The sequence below is a fragment of the Ranitomeya variabilis genome, chromosome 2 (assembly GCF_051348905.1).
Source record: "Ranitomeya variabilis isolate aRanVar5 chromosome 2, aRanVar5.hap1, whole genome shotgun sequence".
Lineage (NCBI taxonomy): Eukaryota > Metazoa > Chordata > Amphibia > Anura > Dendrobatidae > Ranitomeya > Ranitomeya variabilis.
In genome coordinates this window covers 1,028,136,423-1,028,154,668 of record NC_135233.1, presented here as the reverse complement: position 1 = coordinate 1,028,154,668, position 18,246 = coordinate 1,028,136,423, and the positions used below count along the sequence as shown (strand labels likewise).

Sequence of the window (18,246 nt, the reverse complement as noted above, 5' to 3'; positions counted from 1 at the left end):
TACTGTATAATGACCGCACATGATGCTCCATAGTGTATAATGACGGCACATGATGCTCCATACTGTATAATGGCTGCACATGATGCTCCATACTGTATAATGGCCGCACATGATGCTCCATACTGTATAATGGCCACACATGATGCTCCATACTGTATAATGGCTGCACATGATGCTCCATAGTGTATAATGACTGCACATGATGCTCCATACTGTATAATGACCGCACATGAAGCTCCATACTGTATAATGGCTGCACATGATGCTCCATACTGTATAATGGCTGCACATGATGCTGCATACTGTATAATGGCTGCACATGATGCTCCATACTGTATAATGGCCACACATGATGCTCCATACTGTATAATGGCTGCACATGATGCTCCATAGTGTATAATGACCGCACATGATGCTCCATACTGTATAATGGCTGCACATGATGCTCCATAGTGTATAATGAAAGCACATGATGCTCCATACTGTATAATGGCTGCACATGATGCTCCATAGTGTATAATGACCGCACATGATGCTCCATACTGTATAATGGCTGCACATGATGCTCCATAGTGTATAATGACCGCACATGATGCTCCATACTGTATAATGGCTGCACATGATGCTCCATAGTGTATAATGACGGCACATGATGCTCCATACTGTATAATGGCTGCACATGATGCTCCATACTGTATAATGGCTGCACATGATGCTCCATACTGTATAATGACCGCACATGATGCTCCATAGTGTATAATGACGGCACATGATGCTCCATACTGTATAATGGCTGCACATGATGCTCCATACTGTATAATGGCTGCACATGATGCTCCATACTGTATAATGGCCACACATGATGCTCCATACTGTATAATGGCTGCACATGATGCTCCATAGTGTATAATGACTGCACATGATGCTCCATACTGTATAATGACCGCACATGAAGCTCCATACTGTATAATGGCTGCACATGATGCTCCATACTGTATAATGGCTGCACATGATGCTGCATACTGTATAATGGCTGCACATGATGCTCCATACTGTATAATGACCACACATGATGCTCCATACTGTATAACACCTCGTACACACACGGCTCCGCTCCGCACACCTCGTACACACACGGCTCCGCTCCACACACCTCGTACACACACGGCTCCGCTCTGCACACCTCGTACACACACGGCTCCGCTCCGCACACCTCGTACACACACGGCTCCGCTCCGCACACCTCGTACACACACGGCTCCGCTCCGCACACCTCATACACACACGGCTCCGCTCTGCACACCTCGTACACACACACGGCTCTGCTACATCCACACTGTACACCTCCTGACCCCATACAAGGCATTGCTTACCTCCTGCAGGACCATGTGGCAAGGTGGCAGCAACCAGCACAGCCAAGTCCTGCAATCCACGGAGGTCCCGATCTGCCGATCATGTGACCCCTGACTCCTCCCCTCCTGTGACATCATCACAGGTCCTGTGCAGGCAGCCATACAGAAGGTTAAGGGCCCGGGGCATGGCTTAACTATACAAGGGGGCGTGTCGGTCCTGCTGTCTGCGCCACGGGATTAGAGCGTCCCATGCGGCAGTGCGGGGCAGAGGCTGAAAACCGGGACAATCCCGCACAATGAGGGACGGTTGGGAGCTATGGAGTAGGGAACACGTGTAATGATGCTGATCATAGCAACCCCTGTATACATAGTGGTTCTGTCCACTACAGCCAATCAGCCCTCCCCTCTCATAAAGCCATACTGTATGGGAAACCTAAAAGCAGACCTCTGATTGGCCATCTAACAGTTATAGGTGAGAATCATTCTGCTGAGGTTGTTTTGGGCACCGAAGGGCATTATTGAAAGGGTTAAATGATTGTGGATCACTGATCTTACACTAAGGTGCCCGACATCACATACAGGTCATGCCAGCCTGTGTATATCTATATATATAATTGTGTAAGGGTTTAATTGTCTGTCCTGGAAATCCCACGTCTCTGATTGGTCGAGGCCGCCAGGCCTCGACCAATCAGCGACGGGCACAGTCTCTGATTGGTCGAGGCCAACCGGCCTCGACCAATCAGCGACGGACATTGTCCTCCACTGCTGTCAAGTGCCGCCATTGTGTTGTCTAAGGGTCTAATTGTCTGTCTGTCTTGGAAATCCCGCCTTGCTGATTGGTCGAGGCCAGACGGCCTCGACCAATCAGCGACGGGCACAGTCTGCCGCAAATTCTGGAATCATCATTGCTCTCCACTGCTGTCAAGTGCCGCCATTGTGTAGGGTGTGTGCCTGCGTCTCCCTGTATGGGCGGCATCTTCCTGTGTTTCTATCTTAGAATGGGTCGTAAATGAAAATACGCCAATGAGGATGACAGAAAAGCAGCAGCAGCAGCAAGAAAACGACAACATCGGGAACAGGAGACACCACAACAAACTGCCGCCAGACAAGCCCAGGATGTGGAATCTCACAGACAACGTCGCCAACAGGAGACACCACAACAAACTGCTGCTAGACAAGCCCAGGATGCGGAATCTCACAGACACCGTCGCCAACCGGAGACACCACAACAAACTGTTGTACGACAGGAACAACATGATCGCTAAATTCATAAAAAACGAATGCTCTACCAACTAAGGCACGACCAGGACAATATTCAACAACTTGCACATTACGTAACAGACAATGAAAGTACAATTCATGAACACTACTGTGGGAATATGAATGCAGTTTTCTCTAAATGCGACTCTCTGAATTTCCTTGATTAAAAACCATCTGACAATCAGTTTACTCAATGCTGCCAAAAAGGAAAAGTTATGCTACCGAGACCTCACTACTCAGATCTATTTGAGCAGTTAATGAAAGGAATGCATCAACACCGTAGAAATTTCATGGAAAATATCAGAAGCATCAACAGTTCTCATGTGTTTGCTTCATTCGGTTCGAACATTGCACCGGCCCCTGGATTCGGACCGTATTGTTTTAAAATTCACGGCCAGATCTACCACCGCACTGGAACACTTCACCCAGAAATAGGACAACCACCAAAATTTGCACAATTATATATGATTGATACAAATGAGGCTACAGAACAAAGGATGAACCTAAAAGAAAACGAAAAGTGTGATGCTGAACTGATGAACCAAATTGCTGTACATTTACAAAAAATAAGCCCATTTGCTGCCGCATATCGCATGCTAAAAGACGTTCAAGCTGAGGAGGAACAGAGGGCTATACAAAATGGTACTGAAATGCCTTCTATTGTCATGGCCATTAAACAAGAACGTAAACAGAATCCTCGACTTTACAACAAACCATGTGTAAGTGAGGTCGCAGTTGTTTTTCAAAACGATGATGGAGAACCTCCTTTTCAAAGGGATATATTAGTCCAGCTTAAGCCAGACCAAAACAACCCTTTGGTTCCTAAGACACAACGAATTAGCATTTTGCACAGCAACCTTGATGCTCTTCTGTATCCGCTATTCTTTCCAAGAGGTGAACAAGGGTGGCATGAAAACCTAAACCAACAAGGAACTTCAAGAAGAATTACACAGCTGCAATACTACAGTTTTCGTCTGTCTGTCCGAAATTACTTCAATCCTATGTTAAACGGTGGGAAACTGACACAACAGCACTTGGTTGACGCATATGTTAAAATTGAAGCTAGTCGTCTAAATTTCATAAGAATGAACCAAAAACAACTTAAAGTTGAAGATTACTGCGTTCTTCAAGAACATTTGCAAAAACAATCAATTGAAAAGGGAATTCCAATTGGAAAAACAGTAATCCTCCCGTCGTCGTTTGAAGGTAGCCTCCGCACAACGGATTGCATATCCTATTGTGAGCGCTACAGAAAACCAAGCAGATGCAAGGCCAAAATGTTTCTTTATTGATGGTCCAGGAGGGAGCGGTAAAACATACCTCTATGAAGTTATAATGCATCATGTTAGAGGGTTGGGAAAAGTCGTATTGCCGTCGGCTACAACAGGGATTGCAGCAATCCTTTTACGAGGAGGTCGCACTATCCATTCACTCTTTGGGATACCAGTTCCAGTCAATGAAATCTCTATTTCCAGAATAAAACAAGACACATTTGCAGGAAGACTGTTAAAAATGCACGTTTTCATACTTAACGAGTGCACCATGGCACCCAAATATGCTTTGAGCTTAATTGACAGACTTCTGCGTGAAGTAATGACTACAAATGTTGCTGAAAAAAATAAAATTCCGTTCGGAGGTAAAGTTTTTGTCATTGGCGGAGATTTTAGGCAATGCCTTCCAGTCATACCAAATGGAACAAGAACAGATGTTATCGAGTCCAGCTTAAAAATGGCTGACCTTTGGAAACAGTTCAATAAACTCCAACTAATTAACAATATGCGATCTTTGGACCCAGAGTATAGCAACTGGCTTCTTAAACTTGGCAACGGTGAACTTAGCAACGAATACAACCTTGGAGAAGATATTATTGAAATACCAGAAGACATGTTGTGCACTGACATGCTGTAACTGATGTTGTTAGACAATGCATTGAAATTGATGTGAACGACCAAAGCAGTGTTGAGAGGGCCTCTTCCCATGCAATTCTCTGACCCAAGAACGATGACGTGGCTCTGCTAAATTCCCAGGTGATGGATAGAATGCCTGGTGAGTATAAGTTGTATAAAAGTGATGATTCAGTGGATGTAGACAATGAAGATGAACGAGAGCATTATCCAGTTGAATTTTTAAATAGTGTTACGCCATCAGGAATGCCATCCCACAGACTTCAACTGAAAGTTGGAACAATCATAATGTTGCTGCGGAATCTAAATACGAAAAATGGTCTATGTAATGGAACTCGCCTTATTGTTACTGGACTCCATTCTCACGTCATTCAAGCAAGAGTGATCACTGGATCAGCAAAAGGAGATGAAGTGTTCATTCTACGCATTGATTTATGTCCTTCAGACATCGGTCTTCCATTTAGGCTTCAGCGTCAACAGTTTCCAATAAAACCAGCTTTTGCCATGACAATAAACAAGTCACAAGGTCAAACTCTACACCGTGTTGGCATATATCTACCGCAGCCCGTTTTTGGTCATTTTCAAGAGTTAAAATGAGATCCAACGTCAAGGTGCAAGTTCTTCCTACCCCTTTACAAGGAAAGTTGCTTATAGGTAGTCAAAAGGTATTCACAAGAAATGTGGTGTACAAAAATATTTTGGCTTGATATTGTTAATAAATATATTATAGTGTCAATGTCCTTTTGTCTGATGATTTATTTAAATACAGTTACAGTTCATGTAATGTGGTTTATATATTTTGATGATCTGTTTCATAATTTCATTCAATTGTATTAAGTTCTATGACTAATAAAATTTAATGATAATAAATATATTTTACCCATTATTGCATTATTCTTCAATCTTCATAAATAAACTACATACATATTCTAGAATACTACGCTATATACTACGTGGCCGGCCGCGAACAATCAGCGACAGGGATATGGTGCCCACACTGCTAAATACTGCGTGGGCTGTGTGATATACTGCAGGGGCTGCTATATACTACGTGGCCAGTGTTATATACTGCGTGGGCTGTGCTATACTACATGGGCAGTGTTATATACTACGTGAGGTGTGTGATATACTGCAGGGCTGTGCTATATACTACATGGGCAGTGTTATATACTGCGTGTGCTGTGTGATATACTGCGGGGGCTGTGCTATATACTACATGGGCAGTGTTATATACTTAGTATATAGGAGGCATGTAGTATATAGCGGACAAATAGTACGTGGCCTGTACTATATACTATGTGGCTGCTATATACATACATACATACATATTCTAGAATACCAGATGCGTTAATACAGGCCACGCACTATATATAACACAGCCCACTTACTATATAACACAGCCCACACAGTATATAGCAGCCATGCAGTATATAACACAGGCCACACAGTATATAACACAGGGCACATAGTATATAGCACAGCCCACGCAGTATATAACTGCGCCACCCTCTGCCTGAACAGTCAGTGCGGAGAGACGGGACGCTGAGGAGCAGCGACGAGAGGTGAGTATGTGATATTTTGTTTTTATTGCCTCAGCAGCAGCATTACATGTGGCACAATGCTGTATGGAGCGTCTATGGGGCCATAAAGAACTGCATGGAGCATTACATGGGGCATCTATGGGGTCATAACTGCATGGAGCCCATCTATGGGGCCATATCTGCATGGAGCATTATATGGGCAATCTATGGGGCCATAACTGCATGGAGCATTATATGGGCAATCTATGGGGCCATAACTGCATGGAGCATTATATAGAGCATCTATGGGGCCATAACTGCATGGAGCATTATATAGAGCATCTATGGGGCCATAACTGCATGGAGCAATATATGGGGCATTATATGGGGCATCTATGGGGCCATAAAGAACTGCATGGAGCATTATATGGAGCATCTATGGGGCCATAACTGCATGGAGCATTATATGGGGCCATAACTGCATGGAGGATTATATGGGGCATCTATGGGGCCATAACTGCATGGAGCATTATACTACGTGACTGGGCAAAATACTACGTGACTAGGCAATATACTACGTGGACATACAATGTACTGCGTGGGCTGCGCAATGTACTATGTGGGCTGCGCAATGTACTGCGTGGCTGTGCAATATACTGCGTGGGCTGTGCAATATACTACGCATACATATTCTAGAATACCCGATGCGTTAGAATCGGGCCACCATCTAGTCTATATATATATATATATATATATATATATATATATATATATATATAATTGTCTAAGGGTTACTTCCGTCTGTCTGTCCCGGATATTCATTGGTCAAGGCCTCTGTCTGTCATGGAACCCAAGTCGCTGATTGGTCGCGCCAGCTGCCTGTCATGGCTGCCGCGACCAGTCAGCGACGGCCATAGTCTGATTAGTCCCTCCCTACTCCCCTGCAGTCACTGCCCGCCGCCCGCATACTCCCCTCCGGTCTCCCCCCGCAGACCCCGGCAGTGCCAGTCTCCTGCCCGCAAACAGCTCAGGTGGTGGGCTCCACACTCCCACCAGCCTGGCACACCGCCTTCAGCCTCCCAGGACCGTCCCCTGCTTACCGTCACCCCGTACTTGAGAGCGATGCCCTGCACGGTGTCCCTGGGGCAGACCGGGTGCTCTATGTACCTCTCGGCCCAGGGCGCCGTCACGCTGGCCGCGGCTGTAGCACCGGCCACAGTCCCGCCATCTTCTGCGGAGGAATACACGCTCCGGTAACGGTAAGAGCACTACATGTGCTGAACTGGAGCCTCCACTGCCAGCAGCCGCCAGCAGGGGGCGCTCCTCTCATCCAGCACGGGGAAGCGCGGCCGTGTTATCCCGGGACCCCCGGTGTGGAGCACGTGTCCGGGAACGCTCCGCCCCTGGCGGCATCTCCAGGCTGCACGGTGTGCACGGCAGACATGCTGCGACCTCAGGACACAGTAGCATTCATCTTATTTACTCTAACAGTGCTGTTAGTATTTTATGGGCAGTATACTACGTGTGTGTGCTGTATACTACGTGACTGGGCAATATACTACGTGGACATGCATATTCTAGAATACCCGATGTGTTAGAATCGGGCCACAGTCTAGTCTATATATAATTGGTTACTTTTGTTCCAGTTTTATAAACCTTATAGCAGATTCTGGCTGGCAGTGAAATAAGCGCCGAATCTAGGAAATGATATATCCGGATAATCTGACCTCAGTCTGCAGGACGGGCTGTACGTGCTGCGTAATGGGCAGAATTGGTTTCAGATTTGCCACTGGTTTTTCCTGTATGCATTATAGGGGTTGTTCTTTCAGTTTCTCCTCATCCCCTGGTATAGGTGAGTATAAAGAAACAAACATCTCCTACTCACCATCCCCCGGTCCACCACAAGTCTCAGGTGTCTGGCAATCAGTGGCGGTGCACGGGGTGATCCATCTACACTGGCAGAGCCGCTGAGCTCACTGGCTGCTGCAGAGTTGGGGGGATATTAGCCGCACAGCCAGTGCCAGTGGAGGAGACACGTCGCGGACCTGGGGACGGTGAGTACAGCACACTGTATTATTTTCAAACTGCTCCTGGGAACATCCCCTTTAAGGTTGGGGCTACAGGGCGACTGTTGCCATCACTATGCTGGTGCTGCAGTTCAGTAGGTGAATGGACCGGCATTGCAGCCTGTTAGATACAGTGACCAAAACAAGCAAATCGCATTAAAGTCTCTGATTATTATTATTTTTTTTTTCTAACGTGCTGCCGGTTGCCCTTCCTCCCATTTTGCTGCCACCATGCCGTGGTTTTGTGGTTTACATTTTGGATTTTTAGCAATGCTGCTTATTATGTCTGTAACCTTGGAATAGTAAGTCTGGAGTTTAGAGAGAAAAGAAGATCCGCACGTCTGCGATCACCGGGGTCCAGCGCTGACGGCTAATCTGCAGGAATGGCCGGCCTTCCTTTGGCCGACTTGTGGTTATGGCTGTGCAGTGGGGCCTGGTGGATAGAGGACATCACTTCCAGGCCATTAGCATTGGCTCTTCTGCTGTCTCCGCAGTTGTGTAAGGTCTCATTCACACTTGGGTAATTTTTTTTTTTTTCTCTGTACATAAGAAAGTCAGATTTTTATCAGTGTTTGGGCAGTATTAGGTTTTTCCATCAGTTTCACCAGTTTTTTTTTCATAGAAGTTCACAAGCTTCTATGAAAAAAAACGTGAAAATCAGACTGCACACGGATGGCATCAGAGTGCTTTCAGGTTTTTTTTTTTTTTTTTTTTGTTACATGGACCCACAGACTTCCAATGGGGAGTTTGATCCGTGACTTGGATTAAAATCAGACATCTCTCCATTTTTGGTGGAGATTTCTTGGGCCACAAAAAATACACGGATATGTGAACTACAACATAGACTATAAGGAGTGTACGATCTACCCATAAAAAACAAACAGAAATCCTACGTGAATGAGAACGACAGCGAAGCTGCCTCATGAAGACGACCGGCAGCGTTTTCCCTGATGCGGCTTCACCTGAGAAAATTTGGTGGCGGCACTGGGGTCTAAATGCCCCCATGGGCACATACCCGAAGTGTTTTAAAGAAGAAATACTTACAAAGGCGCAGGGGGTAGAGTTTTTGCCAGGACTGCGTCTCTAACCTCAGAGTGCACCTCGCTGTGCATGTGTGTCGTGGTGAAGTGTTACCGCACCATGTCGTACATAAAGACTATGACGGAGAAAAGTCGCTTCCTCTCTCCGCCCATTTGATCTGGGGGTCAATTAAAATTGCCAACACAAGTAAATGGGCCCGTGAAAAAAAAATCAGGATCTTCACAGACTGTAAAAATGGGGAAGGTGGAGAAACTTTTTTTTTTTTTTTTTCAGATGACGCTTACACCACATTGTGATCATAATAATTTCATTTGTTTTTCTCATACATTGAAAAATCAGAATTCTGAATCAGCCCTTTAAGAAAGTAAAAAAAATAAATAAATAAAAAATGCATATATAATCCAGAATTGATGTGTTTTGTTCATCTCTCTGCCAATAAAAAATTATCACAAAGTTGTATGTACCACACAATGGTATGGATGGATTATTTTCTATTCCTTCCCATAAAGAGTTAATAAAAGTTGGTCAATAAGTTATATGGACCCCAATATGGTGTCGCTGATAAAATTACAACTCATCCCTAAAAAAAAAAGCCCTAATATGGTTACATAAAAGCTAAAATAAAAATGTTACAGCTCTTTGATTGCGACAGTGAAAATGGAAAAAAAAAACAAACGACAACAAACTTTCTCCTGAAGGTCCAAAATGGGTCAGTCCTGAAATGGTTAATTGTTGCCTTTTTAGCATCTTTCTAAAATGAGGACAAAGCTTTTCTTTTCATTTCATTCTTCGGGCTCTGAGCCGAGGCGCATGATGTGAGTCATGGATGTCTCCGGATCAGGAGGCCGTGACGCCTGTTTTTTCTGCTAGAACAGGCAGTACATAGAGCAAATAAATGATCGGGGCACATGTAGTGCAGATCTACAGAGCATGTGGCTCTGACTTTTTTTTTTTTTTTTGTACTTTTTCATTATTTAATTTGAGCTTTTCTTTTAGGCTATGTTTCCATGGTCAGAAACCGGCAGCGCTTTGGACGCAGCACATGTCCACTCCGTCCAAAGTGCTCCCAACTTTTGAACGCCGGTGATTTCGGGTGTGTTCATTGAACCGTGCGGAACCACCGCATCTTATACATTGGACGGTGATATTTATCTTGCGGAGACGGAGCGTCTCCACAAGATAAATAGACATGCTGCAGTCTGGAAAGAAGCGCCACATGTCAGTCTCCGCAGGGAAGCCGGAGGCGTCCGTGCACGCATAGTGGAGATGGGATTTCATGAAATCCCCTTCACTATGCTGTAACATCTGGCTGCTGTGGGTTGGACGCTGCAGCTGTACGCAGCATCCAAGCCGCAGCGTTTACTGACCGTGGAAACATACCCTTAAAGGTTTGTCCTCTATTTTGTATTGATGGCCTATCCTTAGGAGGTTGGTGGTGGTGCCTCACCCGACAGCTTGATCCCATTGCCAGCTAAATGTAGTCAGCTACGTAGTAGAACTACACCGCTCCATCCGCTGTGTTGCAGTGGCATCGGGGTACTGCAGATCCACATTCAGAGCTGACCACGCCCGGCCGGTACTGGAAACAGCTGATCGGTTGGGGTACCGGGTTTCGCTCTCCCACCAGTCTGACATTGATGACCTATTCTGAGGCTTGGCCATCATTACAAAAAAAGAACTGGACAGCCCCTTTGTTACCGTTCCGTGATTTTGTTTGCCCCCATTTCCAGAATTATGGGCTTCATTTTGGTTATTTAGATATTTTTAACTAAGTTTGTTTTCAAATCTCGAAAATTGATTGATTGTCCTCTAGTAGAGTACCAAGTCAGAAGTTTTGGTTTTGCGAAGTTGAAGACGAGTGCGCGACATTTGAAAGCTTACTGAAAGGATTACTCTAAAGAGGCCCAAGAGAGACAAAAAATTGCATCTTTGTGCTTCCATTTATTGGTGTGCAAAAAAATAGACAAGACAAAAAAATGACGCAAATGATAAATTGACGCCTAATAAATTTTGGATGGGCTTTTTTATTTTTCCTTGTTCCAGGGTGTGAAAATTTGAATACACAATTAAAAATGTAAATTGGGTCCTTCATGAACAAATATATATATATTTTTTTCAGATATGACTAAGGACGCAGGGGCTCATAACCATCTAGTCCTTTGGCTCAATGACTGTGTGTCTGAGCAACGGGCCATGGTATAACCCGGTGCATGAAACGTTTATGGCTTCTCTGGCGCCCATTCTGATTCCAAAAATTTATGAGTGATGCGAAACGCCAAGAATAAACAATCACCCCCCCAATAACTGATAAAGGATCAACCGTAAAAAAAGACATTCAACAAATGTGCGTTCAGGGAAGAAAAGACAGAATCCTGCGTGGAACGTCTCCGGGATTTCTAACGACCTTCGTATTTCAGCTTCAGGGTGCAGAGTAATCGACTGTGAACAACCACATTTAATAAATGAATTTGCCTTTGATGCCTCACTAGCCGGAGTTCCCAGTTACCTGGCATCACGGCACCGTCATCATTTACTGCCACGTTTTTTTTCCAACATTTTCTACAAAGTCAAACGGAACATGGACGATGATTGCAAAAAAAAAAAAAAAAAAAAAAAAAGAAATTAATAAGGCTGGTTTCACATTTGCGTTTAAAAAAAAAAAAACGCAGGTGGTGAAAAAACGCATGTAAACGCGTGCATTTTTTAGACGCATGCGTTTTTGCATGCGGTAAAAAAAACGCGGCGTTTTGACGCGTTTACATGCGTTTTTTCATGCGTTTGCGTTTTTGAAACGCATGCTGAAAAGTGTGTGACAGCTGCCAATCATCAAAATCAACTAGAAACCCCACTATAAATAGAAATAGCTAGGGTTAGGGTTGGGATCCCTAGGGTTAGGGTTAGTGTTAGGGATAGGGTTAGGGTTTGGATCCCTAGGGTTTGGGTTAGGGTTCGGGGTAGCTTTTTATTAGAAGAATGTCCTGGTCACCAGGTCACTGATAAGCCACCCCCCACCATCAAGGTGATAAAGGGATCCTAACCCTACCCCTAAGGGTACCGTCACACATTGAAATTTCCATCGCTACGACGTTACGATTCGTGACGTTCTAGCGATATCGTTACGATATCGCAGTGTCTGACACGCAGCAGCGATCAGGGATCCTGCTGAGAATCGTACGTCGTAGCAGATCGTTTGGAACTTTCTTTCGTCGCTTGATCACCCGCTGACATCGCTGGATCGTTGTGTGTGACAGCGATCCAGCGATGTCTTCGCTTGTAACCAGGGTAAACATCGGGTAACTAAGCGCAGGGCCGCGCTTAGTAACCCGATGTTTACCCTGGTTACAAGCGTAAACGTAAAAAAACAAACCGTACATGCTCACCCGTCGGTGTCCTTCAGGTCCCTTGCCGTCTGCTTCCTGCTCTGAGTGCCGGCCGGAAAGTGAGAGCAGATCACAGCGGTGCTGCGCTCTGCTCTCACGGTACGGCTGCACTCAGAGCAGGAAGCAGACGGCAAGGGACCTGAAGGACACCGACGGGTGAGTATGTACTGTTTTTTTTTTTACGTTTACGCTGGTAACCAGGGTAAACATCGGGTTACTAAGCGCGGCCCTGCGCTTAGTTACCCGATGTTTACCCTGGTTACCCGGGGACTTCGGCATCGCTCCAGCGCCGTGATTGCAACGTGTGACCGCAGTCTACGACGCTGGAGCGATATTCATACGATCGCTGCGACGTCACGGATCGTGCCGTCGCAGCGATGAAAATTTCAATGTGTGACGGTACCCTAACCCTAGGGATCCATAGGGATGTTGACCTGGTGACCAGGACATTCTTATAATAATAAGCTTTGTTCAATGTGGACACCCCAAGATATACGGTATTGCTATAGAGTACTAAAAATATTAACTCGTAGAGTATTCACTGTCATATTGTTAGGGGTAGGGTTAGGGTTAGAGTTAGGGATAGGGTTAGGGTTTGGATCCCTAGGGTTAGGGGTAGGGTTAGGGTTAGGGTTTGGATCCCTTTATCACCTTGATGGTGGGGGGTGGCTTATCAGGGTGTATTCTTGTTTTTTTCTATAAAAACGCATGCGTTTTTAACGCAAGCAAACGCATGTGCTTAAAAACGCATGCGTTTACATAGACAACAATATGCTTTTTTTGCGGCAAAAAAACGCCTCTAGAAATTACTACATGTTGCATTTCTGTGACAACGCATGCAGCAAAAAAACGCATGCTTCGTTAAACGCGGCCAAACGCGTACAACGCATGCGTTTTTAATGTTAAACATAGGGGAAAAAAACGCATGCGTTTTTTTCTGTACAAACGCTGCAGATCAAAACGCAAGTGTGAAACCAGCCTTAGCGACCATTTATTCACTGTTCATGTTTATAGCTTTTTATTTTACCCAAAGCAATTTCTGCTCTCGGGCAATAGAAACGTGCTTTAGTAATACATTACAAAGGCTGAATTCAAGCCAACTTTTTATTATTATTATTATTATTATTATTATTATTATTATTATTATGGCTCCTTTTTTGGTGCTTTTTTTTCCCCCATGTTTAACAAAAAAAATGAAAAGAAAAAAAAATTTTACAAGTGATTTTTTTTTTTTTTAAATATTTCCATCACTAGGACCCCGTGTCTCTGCTGTGCTGTAATTGTCTCTTGGAAACATGGTGATTTGCAGAATTTGAAGGTTTAGGCTATGTTCACACGTTGCGGTTTTTGCTGTGGATCCGCAGCGGTTTTGACGCTGCAGATCCGCAGCAGTTTTCCATGCGGTGTACAGTACAATGTTAACCTATGGAAAACAAAAACCGCAATGCACATGCTGCGGAATCCGCAGCGGTTTTACACCTGCCCCATTATAGAAACCAACAGGTGTCTAAAACCGCAGTGGAAACCGCACAAAAAAACGCGATAAAATCCGCAGTACTTTTGGCACTGCGGATTTATCAAATCCGCTGCGGAAAATTCCGCAGCGGAATCCGCAACGTGTGAACATGGCCTTACAAAGCTTCAGGGGGTCTTTCTTTTTTTTTTAAATGCCCGATCATAACCACCCAGAAAATTTTGGAGATTTCAGTGACTGATTTGTGAGCAGCTTGGTCTCTGGCACAGTAAAAGTCTCCTGTCACTTATTGATGAACTTGATTAATAAATGACCAAAGTTTTTACACTGACCGTTCACACAATCGTTTAAAAATATATCTATCTATTCCTCCTTTATACAGCAGCAATTATTATTAATTTACAAAACCAAATTCAGTTTCCTATGTTAAAGAATTGCAAAGTGTCGATAAAAGTATGATGCAATATGGTGGCTCCGCGTATGATCCGATTTTTTATTTTTTTTTGCACACCCATAGACTTGTATGGATGAATCTGATTCAACACATGGAATAAACTAGTGCATGCTGCGATTATTATTATATTTTTTTCACGTGCAGACTCGGTCGTTGAAAAGAATCGCTCATCTGCACTGCCGCACTGAGTGACATCGGTCTGTGTGCTGCCTATGCGCCGTCCATTTTTTGATGAAAATTCTGGCCATTACTCATTTTTCAGCGACACGTTAGAAGTAACTGTCCGGTTACAATAGGCCGGACATCCAGTTTCTATTCTAAATATGATCATATACTTGGAGAAAAGTTCCCAAAATGATTTTCTGATAAAAAATAATCTGTGGTGTCGATACAAATTGTGTTAGAAGAATGGAGGTCTCGGCCTAAAATTTATCAGACGCCTTGCTTACAGAGGACCTGTCACTTGCTGTAAATATGTAACACTTCCCGATGTCAGTGCCTCTTTGCTCCTGAGTACGGCGCTGTTTTTGTTCCTCTCCTGAGGTATGGCTGCCTCTTAGGAAAGAGTCAGATGAAAAGTATAACTTGGATGAGGATCACCACACAATGCTTGGACTGGCCACTGGCTCTCCCAGTCCGAGCGTGACAGCTGCATAGAAATACTTGCTGTCAACCTGAAATTGAGTGAGCTGCCGACCAGTCCGAGCATTGCGTCACGATCTTCATCCGAGTTATATGGCCATCTGACTGTTCTCTCACTTGTGTGTAAGTCTAGTCTTGCCAGCCAAGCGGATGTGGTGCTCAATTCTTTCTTGGTGTATTCATAAGGACCACGCCCCCTTGGCTAAGGAGACTAGATTTACATACAGAGAAGAAGCGGCCATATCTCTGGAATAGAGGGGCAAAGGAGCAAAAGAAAACCACCAGATTCAGAAAAACTGCAGCATTGACAGTATTTAAAAAAACAAAAAAGTTTTCATACCTTCTCCTATCTATCAGCCCGTGAAAAACTGAGGCTTCCAAGTGCTGTCTGATTCTTTTCATGGACCCATAGACTTTCATTGCAGAGTTTGATCTGACTATCAGAACAATATTGGAAATGTCTCCGCAATTTTATACAGAATATTCGGTCCACAAAAAATCACAGACAGGTTAAGTCTCGTAGACATTCATAGGTATGAGTTTTATCCATGAAAAACAGATGGCACTAGAAAAGCAAATAGAGACATCTGAAAGAGCCCTACTAGCGATAACCAAGTACTTTAACTTCTTTCCCCTTATCTCCTTTCTGCCCTTCTATCTCCCTTTCTTTTCTCTTTCCCTTTCTTCCTTGTTTTTTTTGTTCTTTGTCTCGATCCCCTATTTTCTCCTTTCTTTTTCTGTATTTCCTCACTCATTTATTTAATTCATCCTCTTTTTGTTTCTCCTTTTTCTCCACATATTGAGATCTAGCTACAGGGAGGGACCTGCAGCACTGAGAAGTAGTAGTGTGCTGTGTTTTTTTTGTTTTGTTTTATTATTACACACCAATCCCTAAATAAAGAGAACTTTATTACACCCACCCTTATAACAATCATTGTAGCCCAATGTAGATAAAGGGCGCTGAAACTGGGCTCAAAGAGATTTTTATTACTGTATTTTAAAGGGATAGCTGAATCCTGACTGTGCAATTTGCAAACTGGCTGTCAGGTGCTGAACCACCTCTCTGTGTTCAATTCAGGAAAAGGTGTGAGCACTTAACTGTCTATGCAAATTGCATATTTGCAGTCACTTGACAACCACTGGCAGGCAACAGAGCGGAATCCTGACAGTGTGCATATTGCACACTGTTTTAGATTTGGCTACCTGCGGTGCAATAGAGCCACTGTAGAAATGAAAGTTTAGGTTGGTAAACCCTTATAGGCCTTTTTTTCAGCTGGATTTCTACTAGAACCTGCCTTAAAGAAACACCAAAATGAATGAATGTCAAGACTATTTGCAGTACATATCTTCCAGTTTCTTCAGGCTTTCAAGCTGTGAAGTGGCTAAAACAAGTGACCTGACCGTTCTTCATGTGGCTACTGGGTGGTCAAAAAAAAGCTGCTCGCAAAGATGTTGAGAAAATACTGGGTTGACGCCAAAGAAGAAACAGGAAAAGCATTGCCGACATTTTCCTGAAACGTCTTCTGTTTCAAAAACTCTGTGGGCAGGCCAGTGTATGTAAGGTCATGTTCACACGTTAAAGTATTTGGTGAGTTTTTTACCTCAGTTTTTGTAATCCAAAACCAGGAGTAGGTGATAAATACAGAAGTGGTGACATGTTTCTATTATACTTTACCTCTGATTGTTCCTCTCCTGATTTTGGCTTACAAATACTGAGGTAAAATACTGACCAAATACTGAATGTGTGAACGAGGCTTAAGACGCCATATGCATATAAGCTTAATGCTTCATCAAACTTTGGACAGATCACACAGATCACACAGATTTGGCATCAATCTGTAAAGAAAATTGAAGGGTGATTTTCATTGGATAAGCCAGCCAATCCAATACATCTCCCTTCTATATAAATGTATAAAATGCAACCAAAAATCCAAGAAATGTGTTGTCAAGGTGTACTAGACCAAAATGTGATAATTGTCCTATAGACGTATGTCTGGTTTGGTGCCACTTGTAGAATGGCGATTCCTTCTAATCTGTATTTTCTTTCTTTTTTTGCTCCCCACCCCCACATGCCCCAGTAACATCTGTTACCGAGACGTTATTTGGACTCGGCGCTCTGTTATGCTCACAGCAATACATGTGTTTGCACTTTTTTTTCAGTATTTTTTTTTTTTCTTTTTCCCCTCACCAGTTGGATGCTGATAATTATGAGACGGATCCAGAGCTGGCCAAGATTCGCAAAGAAAATAATTACTCTTGGATGGATATAATCACCATACATAAAGACACGCTGCCCAATTATGAGCAGAAGGTAAATTGTTGTCCTTGGCTTCAGTGGAGAGGATGCAGCTTGCAGGTGCGGTGACAACATGATGCATCCCGTACTTCAGACATGAAGAACGAGCGTCAGGTCTTCTGAAACATTGACTATTTCTCAGATGTTTCGCCGATATTATAATGTTCATCAGTTTCCTAAATCTTCCATGAGAGCAGTGATTTGTAGACAGCTGGCAAGCTGCGGGTAAGCCTGGCCATTATCCTGTATCGCCTGGTTCTGAATGCACCTAGGACCGGGGGATAAATTAATTTTCCACAGGAGGCTGGGACTGTTGTGGAGGTCCGAACCAAACGTAATTCTCATTTATTATCTATCACTTAATATTCAACAGAATTAAGTATGGTGACCCTCTGCTACGGCTAATACATGTTATGATAGGGCTGATTGTCACCTGTCCTCTTACCTGTAGGGCTGATTGTCACCTGTCCTCTTACCTGTAGGGCTGATTGTCATCTGTACCCTCACCTGTAGCAACAGATCAAAACTGTATAATGAAAATTAAAATAAAAAATAGAAACTATAAATTGGCCATTTTCATGTCTGCATAGCTCTTGCAAAAATGTAGTAAAAATTATCAAAATTTTGTGTGTTATGAAAAATTGTACCTTTAACACCTTTCCCAATATTGGTGTACTGGTTCCCTTTTACCCCATTTAAATTAAATAAATAAATATAAAGATATTTGGTATCGCCACATCTGTAGTGCGCCAGTCTGTCAAAATGTGAAATTAATTAACCCTATAAAGTAATAAAATTTTATTTTCATCACCTGAATAAAAATGGCCCAATTTACTAAGACTTTTAAGGTATTTAGC

General features: G+C 43.6%; 1 protein-coding gene across 1 annotated transcript in view; it reads left to right on the top strand.

Annotated features, from left to right (window-relative positions):
- The window catches only part of ADI1 (acireductone dioxygenase 1), a 42,603-nt gene that overhangs the window by 671 nt on the left and 23,686 nt on the right, over positions 1 to 18,246 (top strand). The window contains exon 2 of the mRNA XM_077291376.1: positions 17,285 to 17,404. Within this exon, the coding sequence (XP_077147491.1) occupies positions 17,285 to 17,404 (120 nt within the window). The remainder of the gene's footprint in view (positions 1 to 17,284; positions 17,405 to 18,246) is intronic.